A 20,620-nucleotide genomic window follows, 5' to 3' on the forward strand; every position below is an offset into this window, starting at 1 on the left:
TCGGTAAACATCCTCACCTTTGTTATTCCTTCTGGAGCGTATTATGGCAGAGCAGGGGTTACCCTGGAAATGTGTTGGGGTGAAGTATTGCATTTTTATGCCTTGTGTATTGTTTTGAGTCTTCTGTGCATCTGCTGGTGTTTGCCTTGGAAGAAATTGCTTTAATTTCAGTGTTTTGTTTCAGGCATCTGAATGCAGCTTCTCATGTCAGACTTGTTTGTTTGTTTTTCTGTTTTGTTTTTCTTAAAGGGGAAGATGGCAACATGCAATTGAAGGGATGTTTCAACACTAGAAGGCTGCTTGGTTTGATACCTGTGTTGTGACCTGCTAAATATCACAAAATTTTTGCATGTGAACTTTGTCCCTGCTCAGATTTGTGGAAATCTGTGCTTTACCTAGAAGTGTGAAAAGTGCAACTGTGCTAATTGTGGAGGGAGAGGATCTTGTTTTAAAAAGTTTGTTAAAAATAAATCCTACTCATAGTCTTGGTTCCCCCTTCCAATAGGAGAAGAGAAACAAGGTTAAACAAAGATGTGGAATTACCCGAAGATGAATTTAAATGTCAGAGTTCTATGTTCCGCATATAAAACATGCGTTTTATTGGAAGTAAGCTAGTGTCCAGTAAAAGTAATCATTTCAGAAGTAACTGACACCTGTCACAACTTGGAGATTCCTTGATCTCATTAGAAAAAACGTCTTCCGTGTTGTAGAGCATGGAAGAACAGCTGTTGATCATATAGCCGAGCTAAAACCAGGTCGGACCAGTTGTCCCAGTGGGGCTTGCATACGTCAGAAAGAATTTGTTGGGGATCTGAAGTGAAACACTGTTAAAGCCACAACTTTTTATTCATACTATAAATCTAAAAATGTAGATTTTTTTAATAGCAAAAAGAGCTTAAGCGGAAGAAAGAAGCAAGCCTAAGAACAAAATATACAAAAGAAAGTCAAGGGAATCAACACCCTCAGGGAAGAAAGTATTTTAATGCAGAATGTTATATAAAGCATACTGACCAAAGATAGAAGCAGCCCTATATGTGCAGATGCAACAAGTTGATGTGTATGTAATAGGAGGAAAAAAAAAATCAGATTGGCTGTTGAAACCACCTAAGCCTTCAACTTGATGTGTTTCCACTGTGAAGTAATAAAACACAATCATTTTTTCTGGAGAAAATGAAGGAGTAACTATAGAAAGGAGAGGGGTGACTTTTTTTTAAGTTTTATTAATGGTCTGGAACTGGATTGGTGTGTTTGAGACATGAATGTATTAAAATGGCTCGAGTTCTCTGCCTAAGTATGTCCTATTTTGTGTGTCCCTACAGGTAATCAGGATGGTATGTTATTTTAATAACTGAAATTTCCTTAGACTCCTGTAGCTTTTCTTTGTTTGCTCTGAAAATGAAAGTATAATTTGCTCTTGCTGAATGTAACAAATAAACCCGAACAATTTAGCTGTAGGCAGATCTTCTGATCCCAGGAATGAACTCTAAAGCTGCTGCTTCTGTGGTTATTATTGTGAGCAGAGAAAGGCATTGTAAATAAATGCATTTAAAAAAAAAAATCATGTTGTGTTTTCTGAAAAGGATTTTTTTTTTTTTGAGATATGGGTAGGGAAGTAAAGCTAGATTAATTTTGAGTGATAAGTTCTTCTATGTTCTTCTCCCCCTATAGCTTTTTCTTTAAAACATATAGAACTTTTACTACATGAAGCGTATAGCCATGCTTAGTGTAATGCACAGTCAAGGAAGGTGCTTGCTTTTCTTTCCCCCACACCAACAAGCCTGAATAGGTTGCTGGAGATGATTGTGTCAGTGAAGTCAGAAGTGTTTGTAATTCCTAAATCTGTGTCGCTGAAGAGTTTCCACATTGGGGGTTAGCTCATCTAGGACTTAAGAGGACCGAAGAAATTCCACAGGCTTCAGCGGAAATTTTCTCTGCAGTTGCTGTCTGTATTGTTAAGTGCTTTACTGATGATGGTGGCTCAAGCTCTAAAGATGAGCTGTGTGAAAGTGCATTTGCTAAAGTAAGCAAGCTTGTACTCTAGGTCAGAGTTTTTTTAACCTCTGTGAAATCAGCATCCTGATGCATATTCAAAGAAGATGTAATCTGAGATTTTTCTGGTTCTTACTGCCTGTGTCTTAGTCCCTTAATTTCCCCTTGATACTATTAGAGATAGAAAGTCTGCGTGTGGCAAGAATTCCAACAGGCAAGGTAGACTTGCACTGTTGGTTGGATTTGCAATGAAAAATGGCCTATAAGCATAGGAGCTAGAATAATCCTTTATATAAAAGGATTCAGTGAAAAAGCTGACATGCTAGTAAAGTGTTGGTAGTGTTTGAAGACAGGCATTGCACGCTTAAATTGTCTATTGTGATTTTTCCCCGCTAGTGTCAGGTACTACATGCCAGATCTGCTGCATTTTGTTTTTCATTGTTTGATTGGGGGTGGGGTGGTGGTAATGTTTTTCTGCTGCTTGTTTTCCTTAAGGTACCTAAAGATCTCCCTCAAAGTACTTCATATACAGCAGCATAATTTAGTGTTCAAGTGCATGCTCTATACCTCACCTTCCTTTATTATTCTTTTAGTTTTGGTGCGTATAGAAAACTGTTGAAGATGGGAGGTGCAGTGAGTGCAGGAGAAGATAATGATGAATTAATTGATAACCTGAAGGAGGCACAATACATCCGGACAGAACTGGTAGAACAGGCGTTCCGAGCCATTGATCGAGCAGATTACTACCTGGAAGAGTTCAAAGACAATGCCTACAAGGACTTGGCGTGGAAGCATGGAAATATTCATCTCTCAGCACCGTGCATTTACTCTGAGGTGATGGAAGCATTGGATCTGCAACCAGGGCTGTCATTTTTGAATCTTGGCAGTGGCACTGGTTATCTGAGTTCTATGGTTGGACTCATCTTGGGTAAATACCTTTTCAATCGTGTTAACTGTTTACATTAGATTTAAAAAAAAAAAAAAAGTTTTGAAATTGGGAACGAAGCATTCCTCAAGTAATGAAACTAAAAGGTATCTAGGAGAGTAAAGAATGCATTAATCCAACTGGCTAATTTATCAGGATTCTTGCAACCTTCTGTCTGGAACTGGATGGGATCCAGATTTCTGTAGCAGTTCAGAACAGGCAACGATGTAGTTGCACAGGTGGCTGTAGTGGATTCCTGCAGGACTGGGCACAAGCTTGGGTTTGCTGCCCCTTAAGCAAGAACCCAGCTCGGGAGCAGGAGCGCCATGTTTAAACTAGGTTTGAGCACGTCTTCAGAAACCTGTGACTGTAGCTGCTCTGTGCCTTGTTTGTTTTTACAATGTCCTGCCTAGACTGAAACATGTTTGAGATCCAATTTTGACTCTTACCAACATACAGGTGGGCATAGTCTCTGGAAAGCAGTTAATGCATCAGAATTGACTTTGTGACCGCATCTACAGTAGGCACAAATCAGAGCAGCAAAGTGCAATTATACAATTGCAATTCGCCCTAAAGTATTTCAGTCAACAATTTTGCTTCTTCCGGCTGCCAGGATAGATAGCAAATGACTGTAGGGTATGTATTTTCCTTTTGTGGGCGTGGCAAGAATTTTAACTGCTGAAATGCTTGTCAGGATAGATTCTCACTCCCATTTCCTGTGGCTTTTCATGGAATCACATTTGTGGTTTTCTGCTAGGTTTGTTGAGATTACCTAGGATGCCAATATGTAACTCCAGGGCTTTTGAATTCTTTGGAAAAGTTACCAAGTCAGTTCTGAATAAAAAGAGTGAGTGCTGAACAACTTCTTTATTTTTCCAATTTATTTTTGCTGTTAATTGAGGTACAATGTGTGGTGACTGTTCCTGATTCTTCTGTGGAGATTTTTAGCATATCAGCAAGGGGGTATAAAAATAACAAAGATTTTTTTGAGGGATTTATTAAAACATGCAGGCTGTTGTTCTGCATTGGAATTTTTTCGAGCTGGTCAGTTTTACAGCAATAGTATTTCTTCAGTATCAGTGCTTCCCTCCTACAGAGGAATTTCCTGCGTAGTTAAGAGCAAATGATTCAAAATCAATTGTGCAAAACAGCCTCATTTGCTTCAGAAATTGCAGGTATAGGGTTGCAATTCCCACTGTAGTACTAAGATAGCTGACCCTACACAAGCGCTGGCTGTCTGACACTCAAGGAGCAATCTGTTCTAGGAAGTAACCAAAACCCAAAACTGTCCTGCTGCATTTTGTGTTGTTGCCTGTTACCTGTTACCTAGTGTTCTGAATTTGCAGGTCCTTTTGGTGTTAACCATGGTGTGGAGCTTCATTCCGATGTGATCGAATATGCAAAGCAGAAATTGGACTTCTTCATTAAAAGTAGTTAAGAGCAAATGATTCAAAATCAATTGTGCAAAACAGCCTCATTTGCTTCAGAAATTGCAGGTATAGGGTTGCAATTCCCACTGTAGTACTAAGATAGCTGACCCTACACAAGCGCTGGCTGTCTGACACTCAAGGAGCAATCTGTTCTAGGAAGTAACCAAAACTGTATTCGGTCCTGCTGCATTTTGTGTTGTTGCCTGTTACCATTATCCTAGTGTTCTGAATTTGCAGGTCCTTTTGGTGTTAACCATGGTGTGGAGCTTCATTCCGATGTGATCGAATATGCAAAGCAGAAATTGGACTTCTTCATTAAAACAAGTGACAGCTTTGACAAGTAAGAATGTGGACTGCCCGTTTGGATTCATTTTGTGCATTTGGCTTTAGTCGTGGCAGTTCTTGTTCCCATGTGGCAGTTCTGGATTCAGGGTAATCTGAGGATTCTGGCTCCTTAGGCTTCCTGAACTGCAGTGTGTGACCTTCTAAGCTGATGTGTATTGGGGGGGAGTTTCAGAAATTTTTGCAGTGTTTTTAATAGCAGTGCTGCTGTTGCAGAGCTTAGAGGAAGCTGAAGAAGGTTGTTTATTTTAAAATGCGCTTGCAGGTAACAACTTGAAACTTGCAAATAACAGTAATAGTTATGTTTGTGATACGAGAGCATGCATGGTTATCAGAAGAATATGAACTGATTTCTCTGGTGGCCCAATGTTTTATCTGAGAAGAAGAAAAATGGTGTTTTAAAATATGAAGGTAGTTTTATGATGATTAAGTTGGTACTAAAACTGCTTGGGATTTGATTTATGTTCTTCCTTAGAACCTCCATTCTGCTGCTGTCACAAGTAATAACTTTCCAGCAAGAAAACCATTGCCAATAGTAACCTCAGCAATAAAAGTTGTAGCTGTCATATTTTTGGATCCGTCTCACAGTTTGTTCAAACAAGGAAGTAAAGCATCTCTGGATACTTGATAGTCCTCTCGTGGGAGGAAGAAAATTAAAGTCATTACATGCTAGAATTTAAACTACTCAGCCTTGCGCTGTTGCTGCTGTACTGGAAAGCTGCTGCTGAGAGGGCTGTATTTTCTTGACGTTGGCAGCAGACCGAAAGTTTTCAGCGTGGAAGGTGCTTGCGCATAGATGACTGGGTTTTTTTCAGTCACATTGCTATTGTTTGGATAGGTGTTTTAAGGAAGACTTTTTTTCTCTCCAGACAAATATAGCTATGGAGCAAAAGTGAGCTGAATTCGGAAACCGACATGACTGGAAAATTGGCATGGCTGAGAGAAATGGCTGCTGGGTTATGCTATTAGAACACCGTGTGCAGGAACTGCTAGCTGGCTGCTCTGAATGTCTAGCATGCTTTGCAAAAGCAGAAAGCTTCAGGAAGTGTTTAGGAATAAATAGGTGCTATATTGAGCTGTCTTTCAAGATACCAGTAGAAGACTGGAGATGTTGTACAACTTCTATCAAAATTAGCCCTTAAACGTGGGGCTTAAGCTAATGTAGATTTGGAGCATGTAAGAAAACCAGAAGCATCATAGAATTACTCATTTTTCTTCTAAACTGAATCAGAAATGCTATAGGCAAAAATTCTTTTTATGAAGGGTGAAATCACAGTTCTCTTGAAGCAGTGGCAAAACTTCCATTGGCTTCAGCAAAGCATATTTCTGAAGCATCAGGTTATAGTTCCCCACAACATCTGAAAACCATTTAAAAGCTTTTGAAAATGCCAAAACCCCCCTGGTGCAGTCCTTAAAAGGCTTTAACATTTGGAATTGCAGGTCTAATATTTATATTTGTGTATTATAACTGAGTCAGCATCAGGTGACTAAAAATAGCTCGTTCTGAAGAGTTGTGTATAACTCAAGTATGAAATTGTGCATCCTTATCCTTTGGAGATTTTCATCTATGAATTCTCACCTCATTGTTCTGTGGTTTTGAGACTTCTAGCTGTGGTCTGTTCTGATAATGTCTAGAATACACGGGCTTCAGAGGAGAAATCCTGTGAAACTGGGTTTTTTTCAAGTATTTTTTATTGTTTCATTTTTTCAGAATCATGAAAATAATTCATTTGATAAATTGCAATATACTTGTATGATACACATCTTCTTCATTTTCAGATTTGAATTTTGTGAGCCGTCTTTTGTTACCGGCAATTGTTTAGAGATTTCTCCGGACTGTACTCAGTATGACCGTGTTTACTGTGGTGCTGGAGTACAGAAGGAACATGAAGACTACATGAAGAACCTGTTGAAAGTTGGGGGAATTCTTGTCATGCCTCTAGAAGAGAAGGTTGAGTGCCTTTCTACTCACGTTTCCCTTTCAGTTACTCTTAATTCGGATCTTGGTTTAGTCGATAGCTCTTCCTTTAGTTTGCCCTTCTTGTAGCAGGTTGGAGAAAGCATTAAGTACACCAGTCTTGACTATGAGTGGAAACTGAACTCTTCAGTCTTCATGATATTTAAAAAATTCATAGTTCTACCAGTCTTTCACATATTCTGATCTTTTGTTGTTAATTGCAAATTTACTTTCATGCTGCAGAAAAATGTCAGCAAGAGTTTGTTCAAGTTATATAATCTAGTGTTGTACTTACGGTAAAATACAAAATTTTACACCCTAACTGCCTTATGAAAGAGTGTGCAGGTTGTCCCTATTTACAAGTGTCAATGGATTCTTTTTGGTAAAAAGTGGGTAACTGCCCTGTGTGTGAACTCAAGATTGTAATTCAGGTTATCTGTTTGGTGTAAAAGTGTGTTGTTTTAATGGGCTTTTATGGCTGAGGTGTAGGTGTCTGACCTCTTACCACTGTCAGGGTGTTTGAGATGAGCAGAGTGCAGAGCTTCTTCCCAGCGAGATGCTGTGCAGTGAGTTAGTGCAGGAGATTTGAGCTGTAACAGAAATCCAGTGATCTGCAGACTTCCTTCAAGAGTGAACGTTGATCAGTGACTGACATGTTTTCTCAGTGGTCGGACATAGCTGTTCTGGTTCAGAATTGAGGAAGAACTGGGAAATCAGGGTGACCCGAACTGCCAAATCCCATACTCTGTTGCAACAGATGAAGTTACTTGGGGCTAATCCTGTAAGGAGTTCTGAATTTTCTCAGAAAAAAACTCAGTTCTCTGTATTACCTAACTTCTACTGTTGTAGCTTCTAGTACTCTAACCACTTGTCCAGGCAGAAAAGTTGTTTGTTCATTTTTTGTTCAAAAATCTTACTGTAGTTCACACAATGGACAATAATCTCCTTGTTTTGGTTTAGTTGACTAAGATAACTCGTACTGGTCCTTCTGCCTGGGAGACCAAGAAGATTCTTGCTGTTTCTTTTGCTCCTTTGATTCAGCCTAACCACGCAGATTCAGGAAAATCAAGGCTTGTTCACTTGCGTGAGTACAGACATTCTTGAGTATGGGGGAGGTTTCTTCTGCTATTTGGCTATAAGCTGCACCTTGCTTCCTTAAATGTAACGTCCCTATGAATCCTTTCAAGGAAAATTACTCTAACTGCTTCCTTCTTTGAACAGTTGTTTAAGTCTTGTGTTGGATCCCAGTCTACCTTTGAGGATCTCTGCGGAGGTCTGGTGCAAGAATCAGAATTGCGTAAAATAGTTTCTAAATACAAATGATTTCTTGTGAAATTGTACCTCAAATTTGTGGGATGTTTGGTCATTGTTTTTGCCCATGCAGACATCTGTTTCAATCCTGAATTGCATACTGTCATGGTTCTCAGGCATTGTGCCATGGTGATGGGAAAATAAGTAGTACCTGTGAACAAACATTGTATCTACTCAAAGGCTCTCACTGCCCAGCAATTCAGAATTATCCTGAACCTGGAACGCTTGAGGGACAGAAGTTGTGTAATTTTTGGTTAGCTCTTTGAAATGCAGGTCGTGCGCAGTGACCTCAATCTTTAGATTAAGACTTCAGTGTAGGGAGGCCTCTTAAGAACACGTGAAGACAGAGATACTTCCATAAACAGATTAGTCAGGCTTTGTTCTTATTCTGGAAAGGTGTCTTTGCATGACAAAAAGCAGCTCAGTAAGCAGTCCATACAGTGCTATAAAGTCCACTAAGTGCATGTTTCAGCATACTTTGTACGGTGGCTTTGTAGTGAGACCTGCATATATATTACATGTGATTTTTTTCTGGTTCCTTCATTCAGGTCACAGGAATGCTTACTTGTCAGGAGAAGACAGGGTTTTTTTGTTTCATTTTTAATTCATTTTAGTACATGCACGTGTGTGCGTCAATACATTTTTTTTCTTTATGCTGCATGAGTTATGTTGTGCATTTATGGGCTGGCAGCAAATAAGTGCAGAAGACAGAACAGTCTTCCAAACCATTAATGTGGGAGGTATTTTAATACAATAACTTATTGTATGCTTCTATAATTACTTTTACCAAATGGTTTCTAGCCAGTCTTCACCCACTAAGTCTGAAGTAGTTTTTGAAGAGCATAAATAGTACTCGTTTTATAAGTGAAGAACTTGGCAAAGCTGAAGTAACTTCACAATAGAAAAATCATTTTATGGAAGAGTTAAGTAGACTTCAAGTCTAGTTATCTACGGTAGGAAAATAGCTTTTTCTAAGTTATTAAACATTTTTAGTCACTAAGTCTGCATTCTTATAATCTTTAAGACGTGTATCTTAAAATAATTGGGAGGACTTGACATCAAAATATGAAACTCTTCTTTCATCCCATTCTTTTTCTTCAGTTAATGAGAGAAATGCATAATTAAATTTTGTTTGGAAAGTTACAATACAGTTCATCTGAGTTGACAGGAGTTGAATAGAGCTGTTTTTGTAATCACAGCAGGGAATTCAAGTGGCCTGATTTAATTTGAGCAAGTACAACTTTTCCTGTGAGTACTCTTGAGGGGAGTTTCTCCATATCTGTTCATGGTTTTCATTTTGTTTTAGCCCCAGTGGCTGTCCGCAGCCTCCAAGATCTGGCTCGCATAGCCATCCGAGGAACCATTAAAAAAATTATACATCAAGAAACAATGAGCAAAAATGGAAATGGGCTGAAGAACCCCCCAAGATTTAAACGAAGACGTGTGCGTCACCGTCGCATGGAAACTATTGTTTTCTTGGACAAAGAGGTCTTCGCTAGTCGTATCTCCAACCCATCAGATGATAACAACAACAGTGAGGATATCGAGGATGAGAGACAAGAAGAGGAGGAAACTAAACCCTCTGAACTAAAGCCAGATCCCCCTGTAAACTTTTTGAGAGAAAAGGTCTTGAGTCTGCCTTTGCCTGATCCCTTGAAATATTACCTGCTTTATTACAGGGAAAAGTAATTTCCTTCTTCTAAAAAGTGGGAAGTAGGCAGAAAATAAAGTACCACTTAGGGCTTGACAAATGTATACCACTTGCTTGCCTGCTAATATGACCACCCAAGGCAGTAGGCTAGCTGGGGAATGTGGCTGCTGTATACCTAAACATAATAGCTTTTTAAAGTTTTTTTTCTTCAGTTGTGTGCTATAGTTTTATCCTACAGCAGGGATTCCTTAGGAAGCAAGTTGGTGAAATGCTCAGCTGCTTATGGAAAGGAGGATTTAATTCCCTGAAACTAACTGCACAGAGATATTCTAAAAATCTCATGGCTGCTCTACTGAATTGCAGTTTTTAAATATTCTTAAGCAGTTCCCCAAAGACCTTTGCTGTCTGTGCTCTCTTCCGCTAAACCTGCCATGTGTTTACCGTGGTGTGTGTTTAATGGAGGATGAAGATTATTAGTAAAAACTGACCTGGCAAATCTTGTTTCTTCCAGTAATCTGAAAAAGCACAACTTTTACAGACATGAAAGGAAAGAATTTTTGGCATCCGGCCTTGTGGCATCCAGGTTTTGAATGAGAAGGAAAGCATCAGCTCCCCTTTGGTTGGTCTCAGTTTTGCTTATAAACTATATATAATTTTTCAGTAAAAGGTAAAAATGTTTTACGGAATATTGGTTTTCTTAACGGGAAACACCTGTTCTAGTGAATTAGTCTAATAGAGATGCAAAGTTGTGTGTTTTGTTTTGTTTTTTTTTAAAGCGATGGAGGCAAGTGAAGAGTTGCAAAGCCGATTAGCTTTGACAGGATGCTAGGGTAGTCGGGGTTCTGACTGTTGCCTCTGTAAATGTTTACAGAGTAATTCTGAATGGGGAGGAGGGTAGAGAGGAGATGCGTAGCAGTGAGTTTGTGAAAACTGACTGGAAGCAGAATCTGTGGATTTTGCTGTTGTGTGAGGTAACTTACGTCTGCTGGGCTGAACAGAGTGAAGTGCAGAGCGCGAGCCTGAGCGGAGTGGCTTGAGTCCCGGTAATTCAGCCAAATGTAGTTCTGTGGAGGGTATGTAGAACCTGAAAACAGTCTAGAAAGCCAAACTGATGCAGTTTTTAGGTGTTCCTGTGTGTGTGTCCCTGCTGTAGCAAGGTGGCTAGAATACTTGTGTGCACATGGTCCACATATGGTAGGTGAAATGAAGTTGGTTGACTTGGCAGGTTATTTTATGTCTGCAGCAATTAAGTAGATGTTTTAACAGGCTTGTATAGAAGGACTTTACACTCTGCAGTTCTGTGGATGTGAACTCTAATTTTTATTCCCAAGTCTTTCTGTAATGGTGATGGAAGGAGATACCATGTTTAGAAGGGGAAGTTTACTTGGTTCAGCCTGTTTTGAAAAATCTACCTAAACTGGTAAAGGCTGGAAAGTAACCCTTGAGCTTGTACTGATGTGAAATACTCCTAAAGCTGGGGGGATGAAAAGCTCCCTCTCAGTAGGTAATGAAGCTATGTTAAGGCATTGCCCCATCAGAAGCACTTAAGTTGGTATCACTTTGGTAATTTTTTTTTTTTACGCTGTCTCCTCATTTTCTGAGGAGGAATGGATGAAGACTGTCTTGCCAAAAATAGCTGGGTTTTCGGAGAAGAGAAGGCTCCAGGGAGACCTTATAGCATCCTTCCAGTACCTGAAGGGTGCCTACAGGAAAGCTGGAGAGGGATGTTTTACAAGGGCATGTGGTGATAGGACAAGGGGTAATGGCTTTAAACTGAAAGCGGGTAGATTTAGATTAGATATAAGGAAGAAATTCTTCACTATGAGGGTGGTGAGGCACTGGCACAGGTTGCCCAGAGAAGTTGTGGATGCCCCATCCCTGGAATTGTTCAAGGTCAGGTTGGATGGGTCTTTGAGGAACCTGGTCTAGTGGAAGGTGTCCCTGCCCATGGCAGGGGGGTTGGAACTAGGTGATTTTAAGGTCCCTTCCAACCCAAACCATTCTATGGTTAATGGTACTGAGTTGCACAACTTGCTTAATGATAAATAGTGTTTCAAAGTTGTGCGCAGCTTTGAAAATAAACGGATAACTCTTGTACGTCTAAGCCCGAGGTGGAGAATTCTTCCTTGCTTAATAGGCTTTTTGTATGTCTTTGAGATTATCTGGTAATGCGGTGTCATGTGGCTGCTGGCACATAACACAGTCTTAGGCTGCATTTTGCCTCTGGTTTCCTAAGTCTCCACTTCTAGTCTAAACAGTACCCCAAGCTATCTTGCTCCCTCAGATTTTTATTTCTTTATTTTAAATGGGGCAGTTCTGTGGGCAGTGAGCTGATGGTTTCCTGTAAACATACAAGTACCCATCTTGTAATTCTGGCAACTACAATGAATTTCTTTCTACACATGAAAATCCTGAATATGGTGGTGAATGGAGGCTTAATAGAATCTACGTATAATATTTCTCTGTGCTTCCCCAAAGGCTGTCACCTCTGTATTTGTTAGGCATTTCTGCTTAATAGCTCATACCAGGTATGTGCCTTTCTGTGTTGTGGCACAATTTCCGTACCCCTATGTAGTGCAGGGTGCCTCTTTGGCTACCAGGTTGTCCTTCAGTTTGTTAACTACAAAACTTCTTTTAAAGGAGTTGCTTTAAAAATGACATTAAACTTCAGGTTCGTATTAGTAAACCTTGCTGAGATTCTGTTACAGCTGATCAGTTGAGGGAGAATTATCTTTCATTTAGCCCTGTTTGATTTTACCCCCATCCCACCCCCAGTTGTAAAAGATATTTTGTCAGATTTTTCACCGGATTTGCCTTTTTTATTACATTTGCTAGATTTTTGTAGCTTTCTATAAGATGCATAAAATACTGCTATTTTTCCTGGATAAGGTTGAATAAATAAATATATATACAGGAAATTTATGTTCTAGGTTGTCAAATTGTCCCCTTGTCCAAAAAACCACAGATCCAAACACACCCATAGTAGAAATTTTATGTGTAATATAATTGTGAAATAGTATTGCTTATAGCCTGTAAATGAAGGGGAACTGTAAATACGTTTTCCCTGTGCACAAGCACTTGCACTGTAGTTTTGTATGCATTTCTAATAGAGTAATTGTAGCATAACTGTTCTTGTATAGTCTGTAAGCTGTCTAGGAATTTTACCTGCTTTGATTGTTTCCTTTTGTGTTCTAAGTAGTCTTCGCTTTAATTGTACGTGACTCCGTTTAGGTTTCAATACTGCAGTAAATTTGCAAAAAGAAATTAACTTCAAGCTGCTTTAACCATTAGTGTGTAAGTTGAAAAATCTATGTGTAGAAACTAGAGTTAAATTGGCCTGAGGCATGCAAGTGTTACGCAATTTAAACTTTTATTAATAAGTGTTTCTGTATCAATAAATTCAGTAAAGACTTTTTAGCCTTCTTAACATGGCTTTGCATCATGTTGTGATTAGAATACTTTGTAGATAAGGACTTATTTTCATAATTGAAGGTTAAGACACTAGAACACTAGAAAAAGCACTTAATAATATGGTGCAGGTGCATAGTTTTAGATTAATTTGTCAGAATATAATCTCTCAAAAGAAACCTGCCCAGCTCATGATTTTTAAACCTTTATGTAATGGATTTACGCAAGATGTATTTTGGAATTAGCACACACAGCACTGATCTAGATTTAATATATCGGAACAGTTAAAGTGAATTCACTTACCTGGCTGTTAGACCTGTAGACAACAGATATCAAGAGGTCATTTAGTCCATTTCTGTACTTGAAGGAATTGCCTAAACCAAACATGTCAGGAGCTTGTTTAATGCATTCTGAATGGCAGCTCCCCTCTTGTCTCCTGTGCTCTGTTTCAGTGCTTAATTAATGCAGATTTTTTCAGAGCTGGTGTTCAAGGCTTCCATTTCGCTAGTATTGAGAATAGTATTTTGGCTTCAGCTGTAATAGGAAACTGATCATAATAGCAAATACAGCTGTCGCTAGTTAAATGTATGTGTTAACCTTTATTCCACAGGATAATTACCTGTAGTCTGTGTTTCTTCCTGTCATCTGTGTGTATGATAGATGTCCTTCTACCAGCTATAACATGAGACTAGTTCAGTGTTAATGTTTTCCTTCACGTGATGCTTGCTGGAAAAAAAAATCCTTTTCTGCTTTGGAAAGCTATGGATGTGTCATACAAATGGTATCAAGTAAATTAAATTTGTCAGATAATGTTTATGTTCACTTCATAGTAAAATGTACAACATCACAGTTCCCTGGGAAGTAGTGATGAGCTCTTCAGGGGTCCTACTCCAATGAAATCTTTCTACTGGGGCAGAAGTGATAGTTAAAAATAAAACAAAAAAAAAGGGGGGGGGAACACACCTGAAAAACAAAACCAAGCTGCTTTGCATTCTACTGGTGTAAAAAATTCTGTCTAGCAGAGGCTGGAAATGCTTAAGCATGGGACACGAGTGTTAATTTTCATTCCTGTTGCTTATGAGTTAACTTTTGGTTCTTGTTCAGAGCTGCACGCTCCTTTTTAAACAATTTGTCATGTTGATGGAAAATAGATAAGTTAATGCAAGAGTAAGGGAACTGTGATTGCTAGTGTTTCATAACATCTCACAAACATCCCATTTGTCATGAAGGGGAGATAAGCAAGGTAGAAGAGGTATGTTTCAAGTTCAGGTGAAGATCTGCTTCCAAGTAAACGTATAGGTTGAAGAACTTGCCTTTTTGCACTCGGATTATTCCCTGGGGTATGGCCACTGTTAAATCTGCTGACTTGGCTAAAGATCCTGTTCCTACAAAGCAGCAGGCAAATACTCATCAATCCTTCCAGAAGCTGTCACCCACCGCACAGCCAGGCGCTGAAATAAGATTCCAAAGACAGTATGTATAGAAACATGGCGGCTGCCTGGCCCAGCTCTCCTGTTAGCAATATAAATAAACCTGGAAGGGATTTTTTTTTTTTTGCAGATGGTTGGTTTAGAGCTCGGAGTTTACGCACCAAGATGTAAGTGGAGGCAGAAGGCAAAAGCCTGGTATTTGTAAAGTGGCCAGATGTGCCAGGGAAGATGTTGATGACTTTCCTAAATACTGAAGCATGGTTTGAAGAGAGCTTTTTTGTTTATTTTCCTAGAAATACTTCTTTACAGAGCAGCTCCTAAGTAGCTGTGTTACCCTGTCCTAACAGAGTTCAGCATGTTTTGGAAGGAGACAATATGGGAAGTGACCAGGCTGGAAGAACATACGACTTGAAGACTTTGACATAACCTGCATTGTCTTTTGTGATGCATGTGAAGGATGCACTTCTAATCCACTTAACTTCTCAAATTGGAATTAAAAGCTGTCATTCACCTGGAGCAATCTGCTGTCAGCTGCCAATTGTTATATAAAGGCTGAAGCAGATAATTTAGCCTTTTACAGCCTGTTTTTGTGAGAAAGGGTTGGCTGGCCACTAGAGGACACTCTGCTCAAAACCATGAGTTGGGTCCACAGGGGGGAGCGGGGAGGGGTTCAGCGAACTTGCTTGGATTTCAAAGTGATGTCAGGGCAAACAAACAACAGATTGTCTGAGGACTAGATGCAGAAAACCTGCAGTATAATGCCCTTTTACAACTGGGAAAAAATACAGCTTTTACCATCTGTGACATGAAATTTGTAAGTGAAACCCCAAAACCCAACACTCTCTCCCCAAATGCTCGAGTGACAAAGAATCTGAAGGGAGAAGAGAACCGGGGAGGTTTAAATGTCACTTTTGTTAAGTGCTGTTTTGTCACGTTAATTATATTGTAGTTTACAGTATAAAGCAGGTTGATGGGAAACTTTGGTTTGATCTTCCAGGTAATGTGGAATGGTGCCATGTTTGGAATTCCTCAAGTACCTTTATATCTTAATGAGCGTTAATGCCTCACGCTCATGCTAAACCCACGCATTTAGGATCTTGTGTAGTAAAAACTTAAAACCTAAAGACAAGCTGTTTTCACTCTGAGCGTCTTTATAATAGTAAAAGGTGATTAATTCAACTGGAAACAATTCCTCCCTTTTGCGTCTCAGTTTTTATCATCCAATGGGAGAAACAAATTGGAGTCTGCGTTTCCTACAGTTCAAACTCAGTCGGTTTCATTGTTTCTTTCCCTCTTCACCCCTCAATTGCCTTTAATTTCTCCAAAATCCTGACATTTTTCCAAATGACATCCTTGCAGAAAGAAATGGTACTAGCTAAAAGGTCTTTGAAATGAATCAGCTTTTACTCTGCATAAGAAACTTTACAGAATGCATACAATCAGTTGGTTTTGTCTTTATTTGCAGGTTATTTATCTCTGTTAGTGATCTCCCTTTTAAAATCCTTTATCTGTAGCATTCCACGCTCCCAGCAATAGCTGGAGACAAATTTTTGCTGGATGTTACAACTGCATGTAATAAGAGACAGCCTCTATCCTAAAAGTCTTACTGCCTGATACGTTTGACAGGCTGTTAGATAAGATGCTATCCTTAGTTTGCAGAGAGTGTGCTAAGGCAAAAATTTTGACATAAAAAACTTGGCCCTGGGCCGTCTGCATCCTAGCTCAGCCCTGGAAGCACAGGGTCGTTTTTTGGTCATTGCCCACAAAGATGCATTCTGCGTGCTTTCAGATAAATGCCTGAGGGGAAGGTGAGGAGTTAACTTGCTGTTCAAAATAAGAAACAAGGCAAAAATAAATCAAAATTAAGAGTTTCTGTTTCAGCACCACAATGAAAGAGGGGTGGGAACAGTCTGATCTTCAATGATGTACATAATGGCAGAGAGGGTGGGCGGTTGGACTGTCAAACTGCCTTAATTTAATTGCAAACACATGCTGATGAGTCCCCTCCTCCTGGACCTCAGGGCTGGGAAACTTTTTTTTGTCAGCTCCCTGCAGTTCAGAATTGAGGCAAATACACTCCAGCAAACACCATGCTGATCAAATCTTCAGCTCTTCGAGGTTTTTTGTGTTTTCTCCTCTTGCCTAGTTTCTCCTGCTCCTGTCCTAGTCGCTGCCTGTGCTTCAGGACTACAGTAAGATGCATGCATCTGATGTTGGAAACCATCCCTGATATCCCACCCCAGACAAACATACTGTGAGTAACCATTTCATTTTACTGCCTTTCTTACCTGCTTGGTCTTTAGAAAGAAGAAAAAAAAAAAACTAAGGCCATAGGCATGCTTTTTATTCTCCTCCTTTTTTCCTGCAGAACTGTCTGCATCACAGACCGTTTCCTGCTTTTAAAGCATAAACCAGAAACTGCTTCTTTTGGCATCAGTTAATTGTTAACAGGACAACCAAGGGAATTGAAAAATTTACTAAGAATAATGTCAGGGCGATCACTGGAAGACAGTTTTGGAGAATCAAAGGTCACAAATGTTAAACTGAGCTTATAGAAAGGTACACAGTTTACATTTGTATATGGGTGTAGGGGAGAGAGAGGAAATACAGCACTGCAGGCTTTTGTCTCTACTGAAACACTTTTCTAATACATACACCACCATTTCTTTCCTAAACTTTAAGTACTGCTTTTCCAGTTTCTGTCTGCACTATACAAACCAAATTTGCTTTGGAAAAGCAAATTTATTTGGAAAGTAACGACTGTGGCAACTCACAAGATTCCTTGCGCAGTACAAGTACCTGTTGGAGCTGCTAAGTTAAGGCTTATTTGGAAAGCAACGACTGTGGCAACTCACAGATTCCTTGCGCAGTACAAGTACCTGTTGGAGCTGCTGGCTGAGTCCATTCAAACAGAAAAGGTGGAGGAAAAGGACATGTAACGCTTGGGGATTCCTAAACAGCTTTTTCTGATAGATCCAGAAGAGCACTTCCCTGTGATTCTCAACTAATCCTAAACTTAAAGGTGGCTTTAAGGTGCAGCGGCATGTGACAAAATACTTCCCTTTGTGCTACTCTTAGCTGATCCCTTGGTTTGGAAGACTTTTTTTGTAAATGGTAGGAAAGACTTGTCAAAAATTTATCTTTATGCTCATCCTCCTTAAACTGCTGCCGATTGTAAAACTTTTTCAAGCCTAGTTTGAGAAGCCTTTCCCCGTGCCTGTAACAAACCAAATTTGATCTCAGCCAGAACATCTATGCTAGCATTTCTCCTGTAAACATCTCACTAATATCGCTAATGCATTTTCTCTGCTGGCAGCCTAAGGAACGTGATGTGGGCAGGGTGCTGGCATTTTAATTGCTGCCATCCAGATCTGCTTTGGCGGATGGAAACCACGGAGGTTCTAGCATTAGTGGCACACAGGAAGATGTCTACACTGGCAACAGCTGCCACAGCTGCGTTGTTGGGAAAACTGCAGCTGGGCTACTTGGGAGTCATCCTGACACGGAGCAGGTCAGAATCTAGACTTGCTCTCTCTCTAGGCTAGGGATGGAGTGGTTATTCTACAGTGCAGAACTGGTCAGTACTGTATGGCTTGTTGCAAACTGTCTGGGTAGTGGTAATCTGCTCTACAGCAGCTTGCAGAGTCTGACTCTCCAAATTGTCACCAAACTTTTTTTTCCCCCTTATAGATTTGTCTGCATCTTGAAATTTTAAAATATTTAAAATACCCTTACACTATTTGATTTTAGCAAAATGGTTTGTGTCTCTTTGTTTAAACATGGATTTTATTGGGGGAAAAGTTTGTTTTGTTGGCTAAACTGAGATATTTCTGAGCTCAGTAAAGCTTAATTTCTGTTCTCTTCCCAAAATGAGGCAGCATTTTCTGTCACACTGGATGGCCTGAGTGTGTTTCCTGTAGAGATTTTTTGAGCGCAGGGGGAAGGAAATTTACTGTGGTCACCAGCTTTTCTTCAGTACTGGAACGGTGGATTTCTAAATGCTCTCTGGCAATAGCGCACTTCATTCTTTCTGTGCTGCAGGGGGCAAAACGTAACTCTGGTCCGTGGCTTGTCCTTGCAGCTTTAGTAAAACTCCAGGTAGTATCTTGCTGTAATGTAGGTGGCATTGAGTTGTCTGTTAAACTCAACTCAGAAAGGTGACGAGGTTTTCCAGCGCAGTGTATGCAGTCACCCTAATTCCCTTTCCTCTGCTCTAACTAGTTTGCATGTACACTGCTTGTAAATGGTCCGTGTTTTGCCTACTTAACCATTTGGAAAGCTGGTTTATTTAGTTTAACGTGATAGTCACAGCCTTGAATGGGAAACTGGGTTTTTAAACATTAACTAAATGGTATAGGTGTGTGATATAAAAGTAGTAATATTCCAAAATGAGATGACTGTCTTTATAGACCAGTATTTTTTAAGAAGATTTATCTGGTTTATTCTCTTTTAATACTGTCTGCGTAATTATAGGCAAAAAGTACTGATGAGCAGAGATCCCCATAGATATAGAGGCATATGAGCCTGGTAAGTGTTCTCTGTTGGCAGATCATGTGCCTTTGTATGGTGTGTGGCAAGTAAAAATCCTGACTTTCTGGCTATCTTGAAGATCTAATGTATGTAAATGCATTTGCCAGCCAGCTTCCCATTGTATCTTTTATAAATCGCATTTGAATAATTAAACTTTTTTTAATTGTGAAAGATCAAAGAATGCTTCTTAACCAAGCCCCTGACTACTCCAGCTTTTTGGCATGTAAATCTTTCTCCTGGGAGGACCGTTGTGTCAGAGTGAACATTCAGAATTATAGCAAGAATAGTCTTGATCATGGAGTTATTCTGAGTAGAAAATGTGGGATTGTGATATTTTCCACATTTGCCCTTTGGTATGAATAGGACCAAGGCTGTGACTGCAGATACAACACCGATCCCAGGCTCCAGCTCGGTTCCCTCGCAGAACAGCTGCAGTTTCCAGATGGAGTTTGCTTTGAAGTTGGGAGTTTGGGACTTTCTGACCTCAGTGACTCCGTGCCATCCTCCCTCTAACAATCCTTGAAGAGTGGGGAAGTCTTCTAGCCGGCACACGCTGTGCTTCAGCAAGCCCCGTTGGCAGATGGCCCCCTCGGGGCTGTAGCCAGCTGGCGTAACTTAGAATAGCCCATAGCCTTCTCCGAGCGATGCTGGGATTGGCATGGAACCAGTTCCAGGATTGATGAGCTGTTACTGGCTCCTCTTTGGTCGCCATTTCCCTCCTCCCTTCCCAGTCCCAGCTGGGTGCAGCTGAGGATCTGGCCCAATGTCTGGTTTTAGCAATAGACTATTTATCTCTGGTAATGAAGTCTGTTCGTTTTATCCTGAGCAGAGAATAGGATGGCAGGAATGGCTACATGTGTACGGATAAGTAAACTATAAAAATTCATGGTGTATAACTGCAAATGTATTTTGGCTGCTGTCTGTTCAACTGGAACATGATTATCCAGATGTGATCTGCTGGTTACCGCTGGGATTCAAGCAGTTCTTTTTGCCAGCAGCCCAAAGAAGGGAACAGCTGTGAAACATACACTCAGAAAATTTCAATAGGTCTTTAGCCTTCTAAGTCATTTGTTCTACAGTGTGACATTTAAAATAATAAACTTTGAAACGTGTGGGCATGAGTAGAAGAAATCCATGGAAAGAAGTTCCCCTCTGGCTGGCAGCTAATAGATTGCAATCCAATTATCCATGGGTTATTCTCCTTTCTGCATTATGCATAGCACATAATGAATGAGTACTTCTAGAGAAACATAGCTGAGGGCACAAGCAAAGGCAGCGCAGTATCTGGGATCTGAATGCATCGCTGGCACGAACTGAAGGTGACCCAGTTGCTCACAGACCTGGTTGCTAATTGGGCAGTGTAAGCACGGCCAGCTTGACAAGTTTTGTTTCCCTTCATCGTTGTGCTGCTTGTTTGGTGGCCGCTCGGTTCCTTTCTTCCTCCCGCAGGTCACTGCACTGCAGTAGGGAAGGCTGTAGCAGGACAGGGTGTAGCTCTCCTAGTCCATCTTAAGGAGCATAGTTTTGAGAAGGAACTTTATACATTTGTTGGGGAAAGGTTTACTGAGCAAATGAGTTCTTGGAAATGCTGCTCCCTTTGTGGTCTCTGTCGTGCGCTTTGGGTTAAAGAAGGGATTACTCATTTCC

The 20,620-nt window shown here is 40.1% G+C and overlaps 2 protein-coding genes across 3 annotated transcripts in view; both read left to right on the forward strand.

Annotated features, from left to right (window-relative positions):
- Nucleotides 1-276: 276 nt before the first annotated feature.
- Nucleotides 277-9,652, forward strand: PCMTD2 (protein-L-isoaspartate (D-aspartate) O-methyltransferase domain containing 2). 2 transcript variants are annotated; one of them, XM_019470666.1, is made up of 8 exons: nt 314-351; nt 1,320-1,331; nt 2,583-2,917; nt 4,261-4,324; nt 4,646-4,684; nt 6,466-6,637; nt 7,604-7,727; nt 9,261-9,652. In XM_019470666.1, exons 3-8 carry the CDS (start codon nt 2,611-2,613, stop codon nt 9,641-9,643), a joined length of 1,089 nt encoding a protein of 362 aa, XP_019326211.1. In that variant the 5' UTR covers nt 314-351; nt 1,320-1,331; nt 2,583-2,610; the 3' UTR covers nt 9,644-9,652. The 2 variants fall into 2 exon arrangements, with proteins under 2 accessions (XP_019326210.1, XP_019326211.1); XM_019470665.1 differs by lacking the exon at nt 1,320-1,331 and having other exon boundaries at nt 277-351.
- Nucleotides 9,653-16,533: 6,881 nt separating this feature from the next.
- Nucleotides 16,534-20,620, forward strand: part of LOC103894490 (peroxidasin homolog) — a 47,701-nt gene continuing 43,614 nt past the window's right edge. The window contains exon 1 of the mRNA XM_009273896.2: nt 16,534-16,697. Coding sequence (XP_009272171.2) covers nt 16,534-16,697 — 164 coding nt within the window. The remainder of the gene's footprint in view (nt 16,698-20,620) is intronic.

The sequence above is a fragment of the Aptenodytes forsteri genome, unplaced genomic scaffold (genome assembly GCF_000699145.1).
Source record: "Aptenodytes forsteri isolate BGI_AS27 unplaced genomic scaffold, ASM69914v1 Scaffold47, whole genome shotgun sequence".
Lineage (NCBI taxonomy): Eukaryota > Metazoa > Chordata > Aves > Sphenisciformes > Spheniscidae > Aptenodytes > Aptenodytes forsteri.

What these genes read in the sequence shown, in the direction of transcription:
- PCMTD2 (XM_019470665.1), top strand. Translation starts at nt 2,611, where the DNA reads ATGGGAGGTGCAGTGAGTGCAGGAGAAGATAATGATGAATTAATTGAT. An exon ending in ATCGAATATGCAAAGCAGAA is followed by an intron (nt 4,325 to 4,645) that starts ATTGGACTTCTT and finishes TGCAAAGCAGAA; the next exon opens with ATTGGACTTCTTCATTAAAA. An exon ending in ACAAGTGACAGCTTTGACAA is followed by an intron (nt 4,685 to 6,465) that starts GTAAGAATGTGG and finishes CTTCATTTTCAG; the next exon opens with ATTTGAATTTTGTGAGCCGT.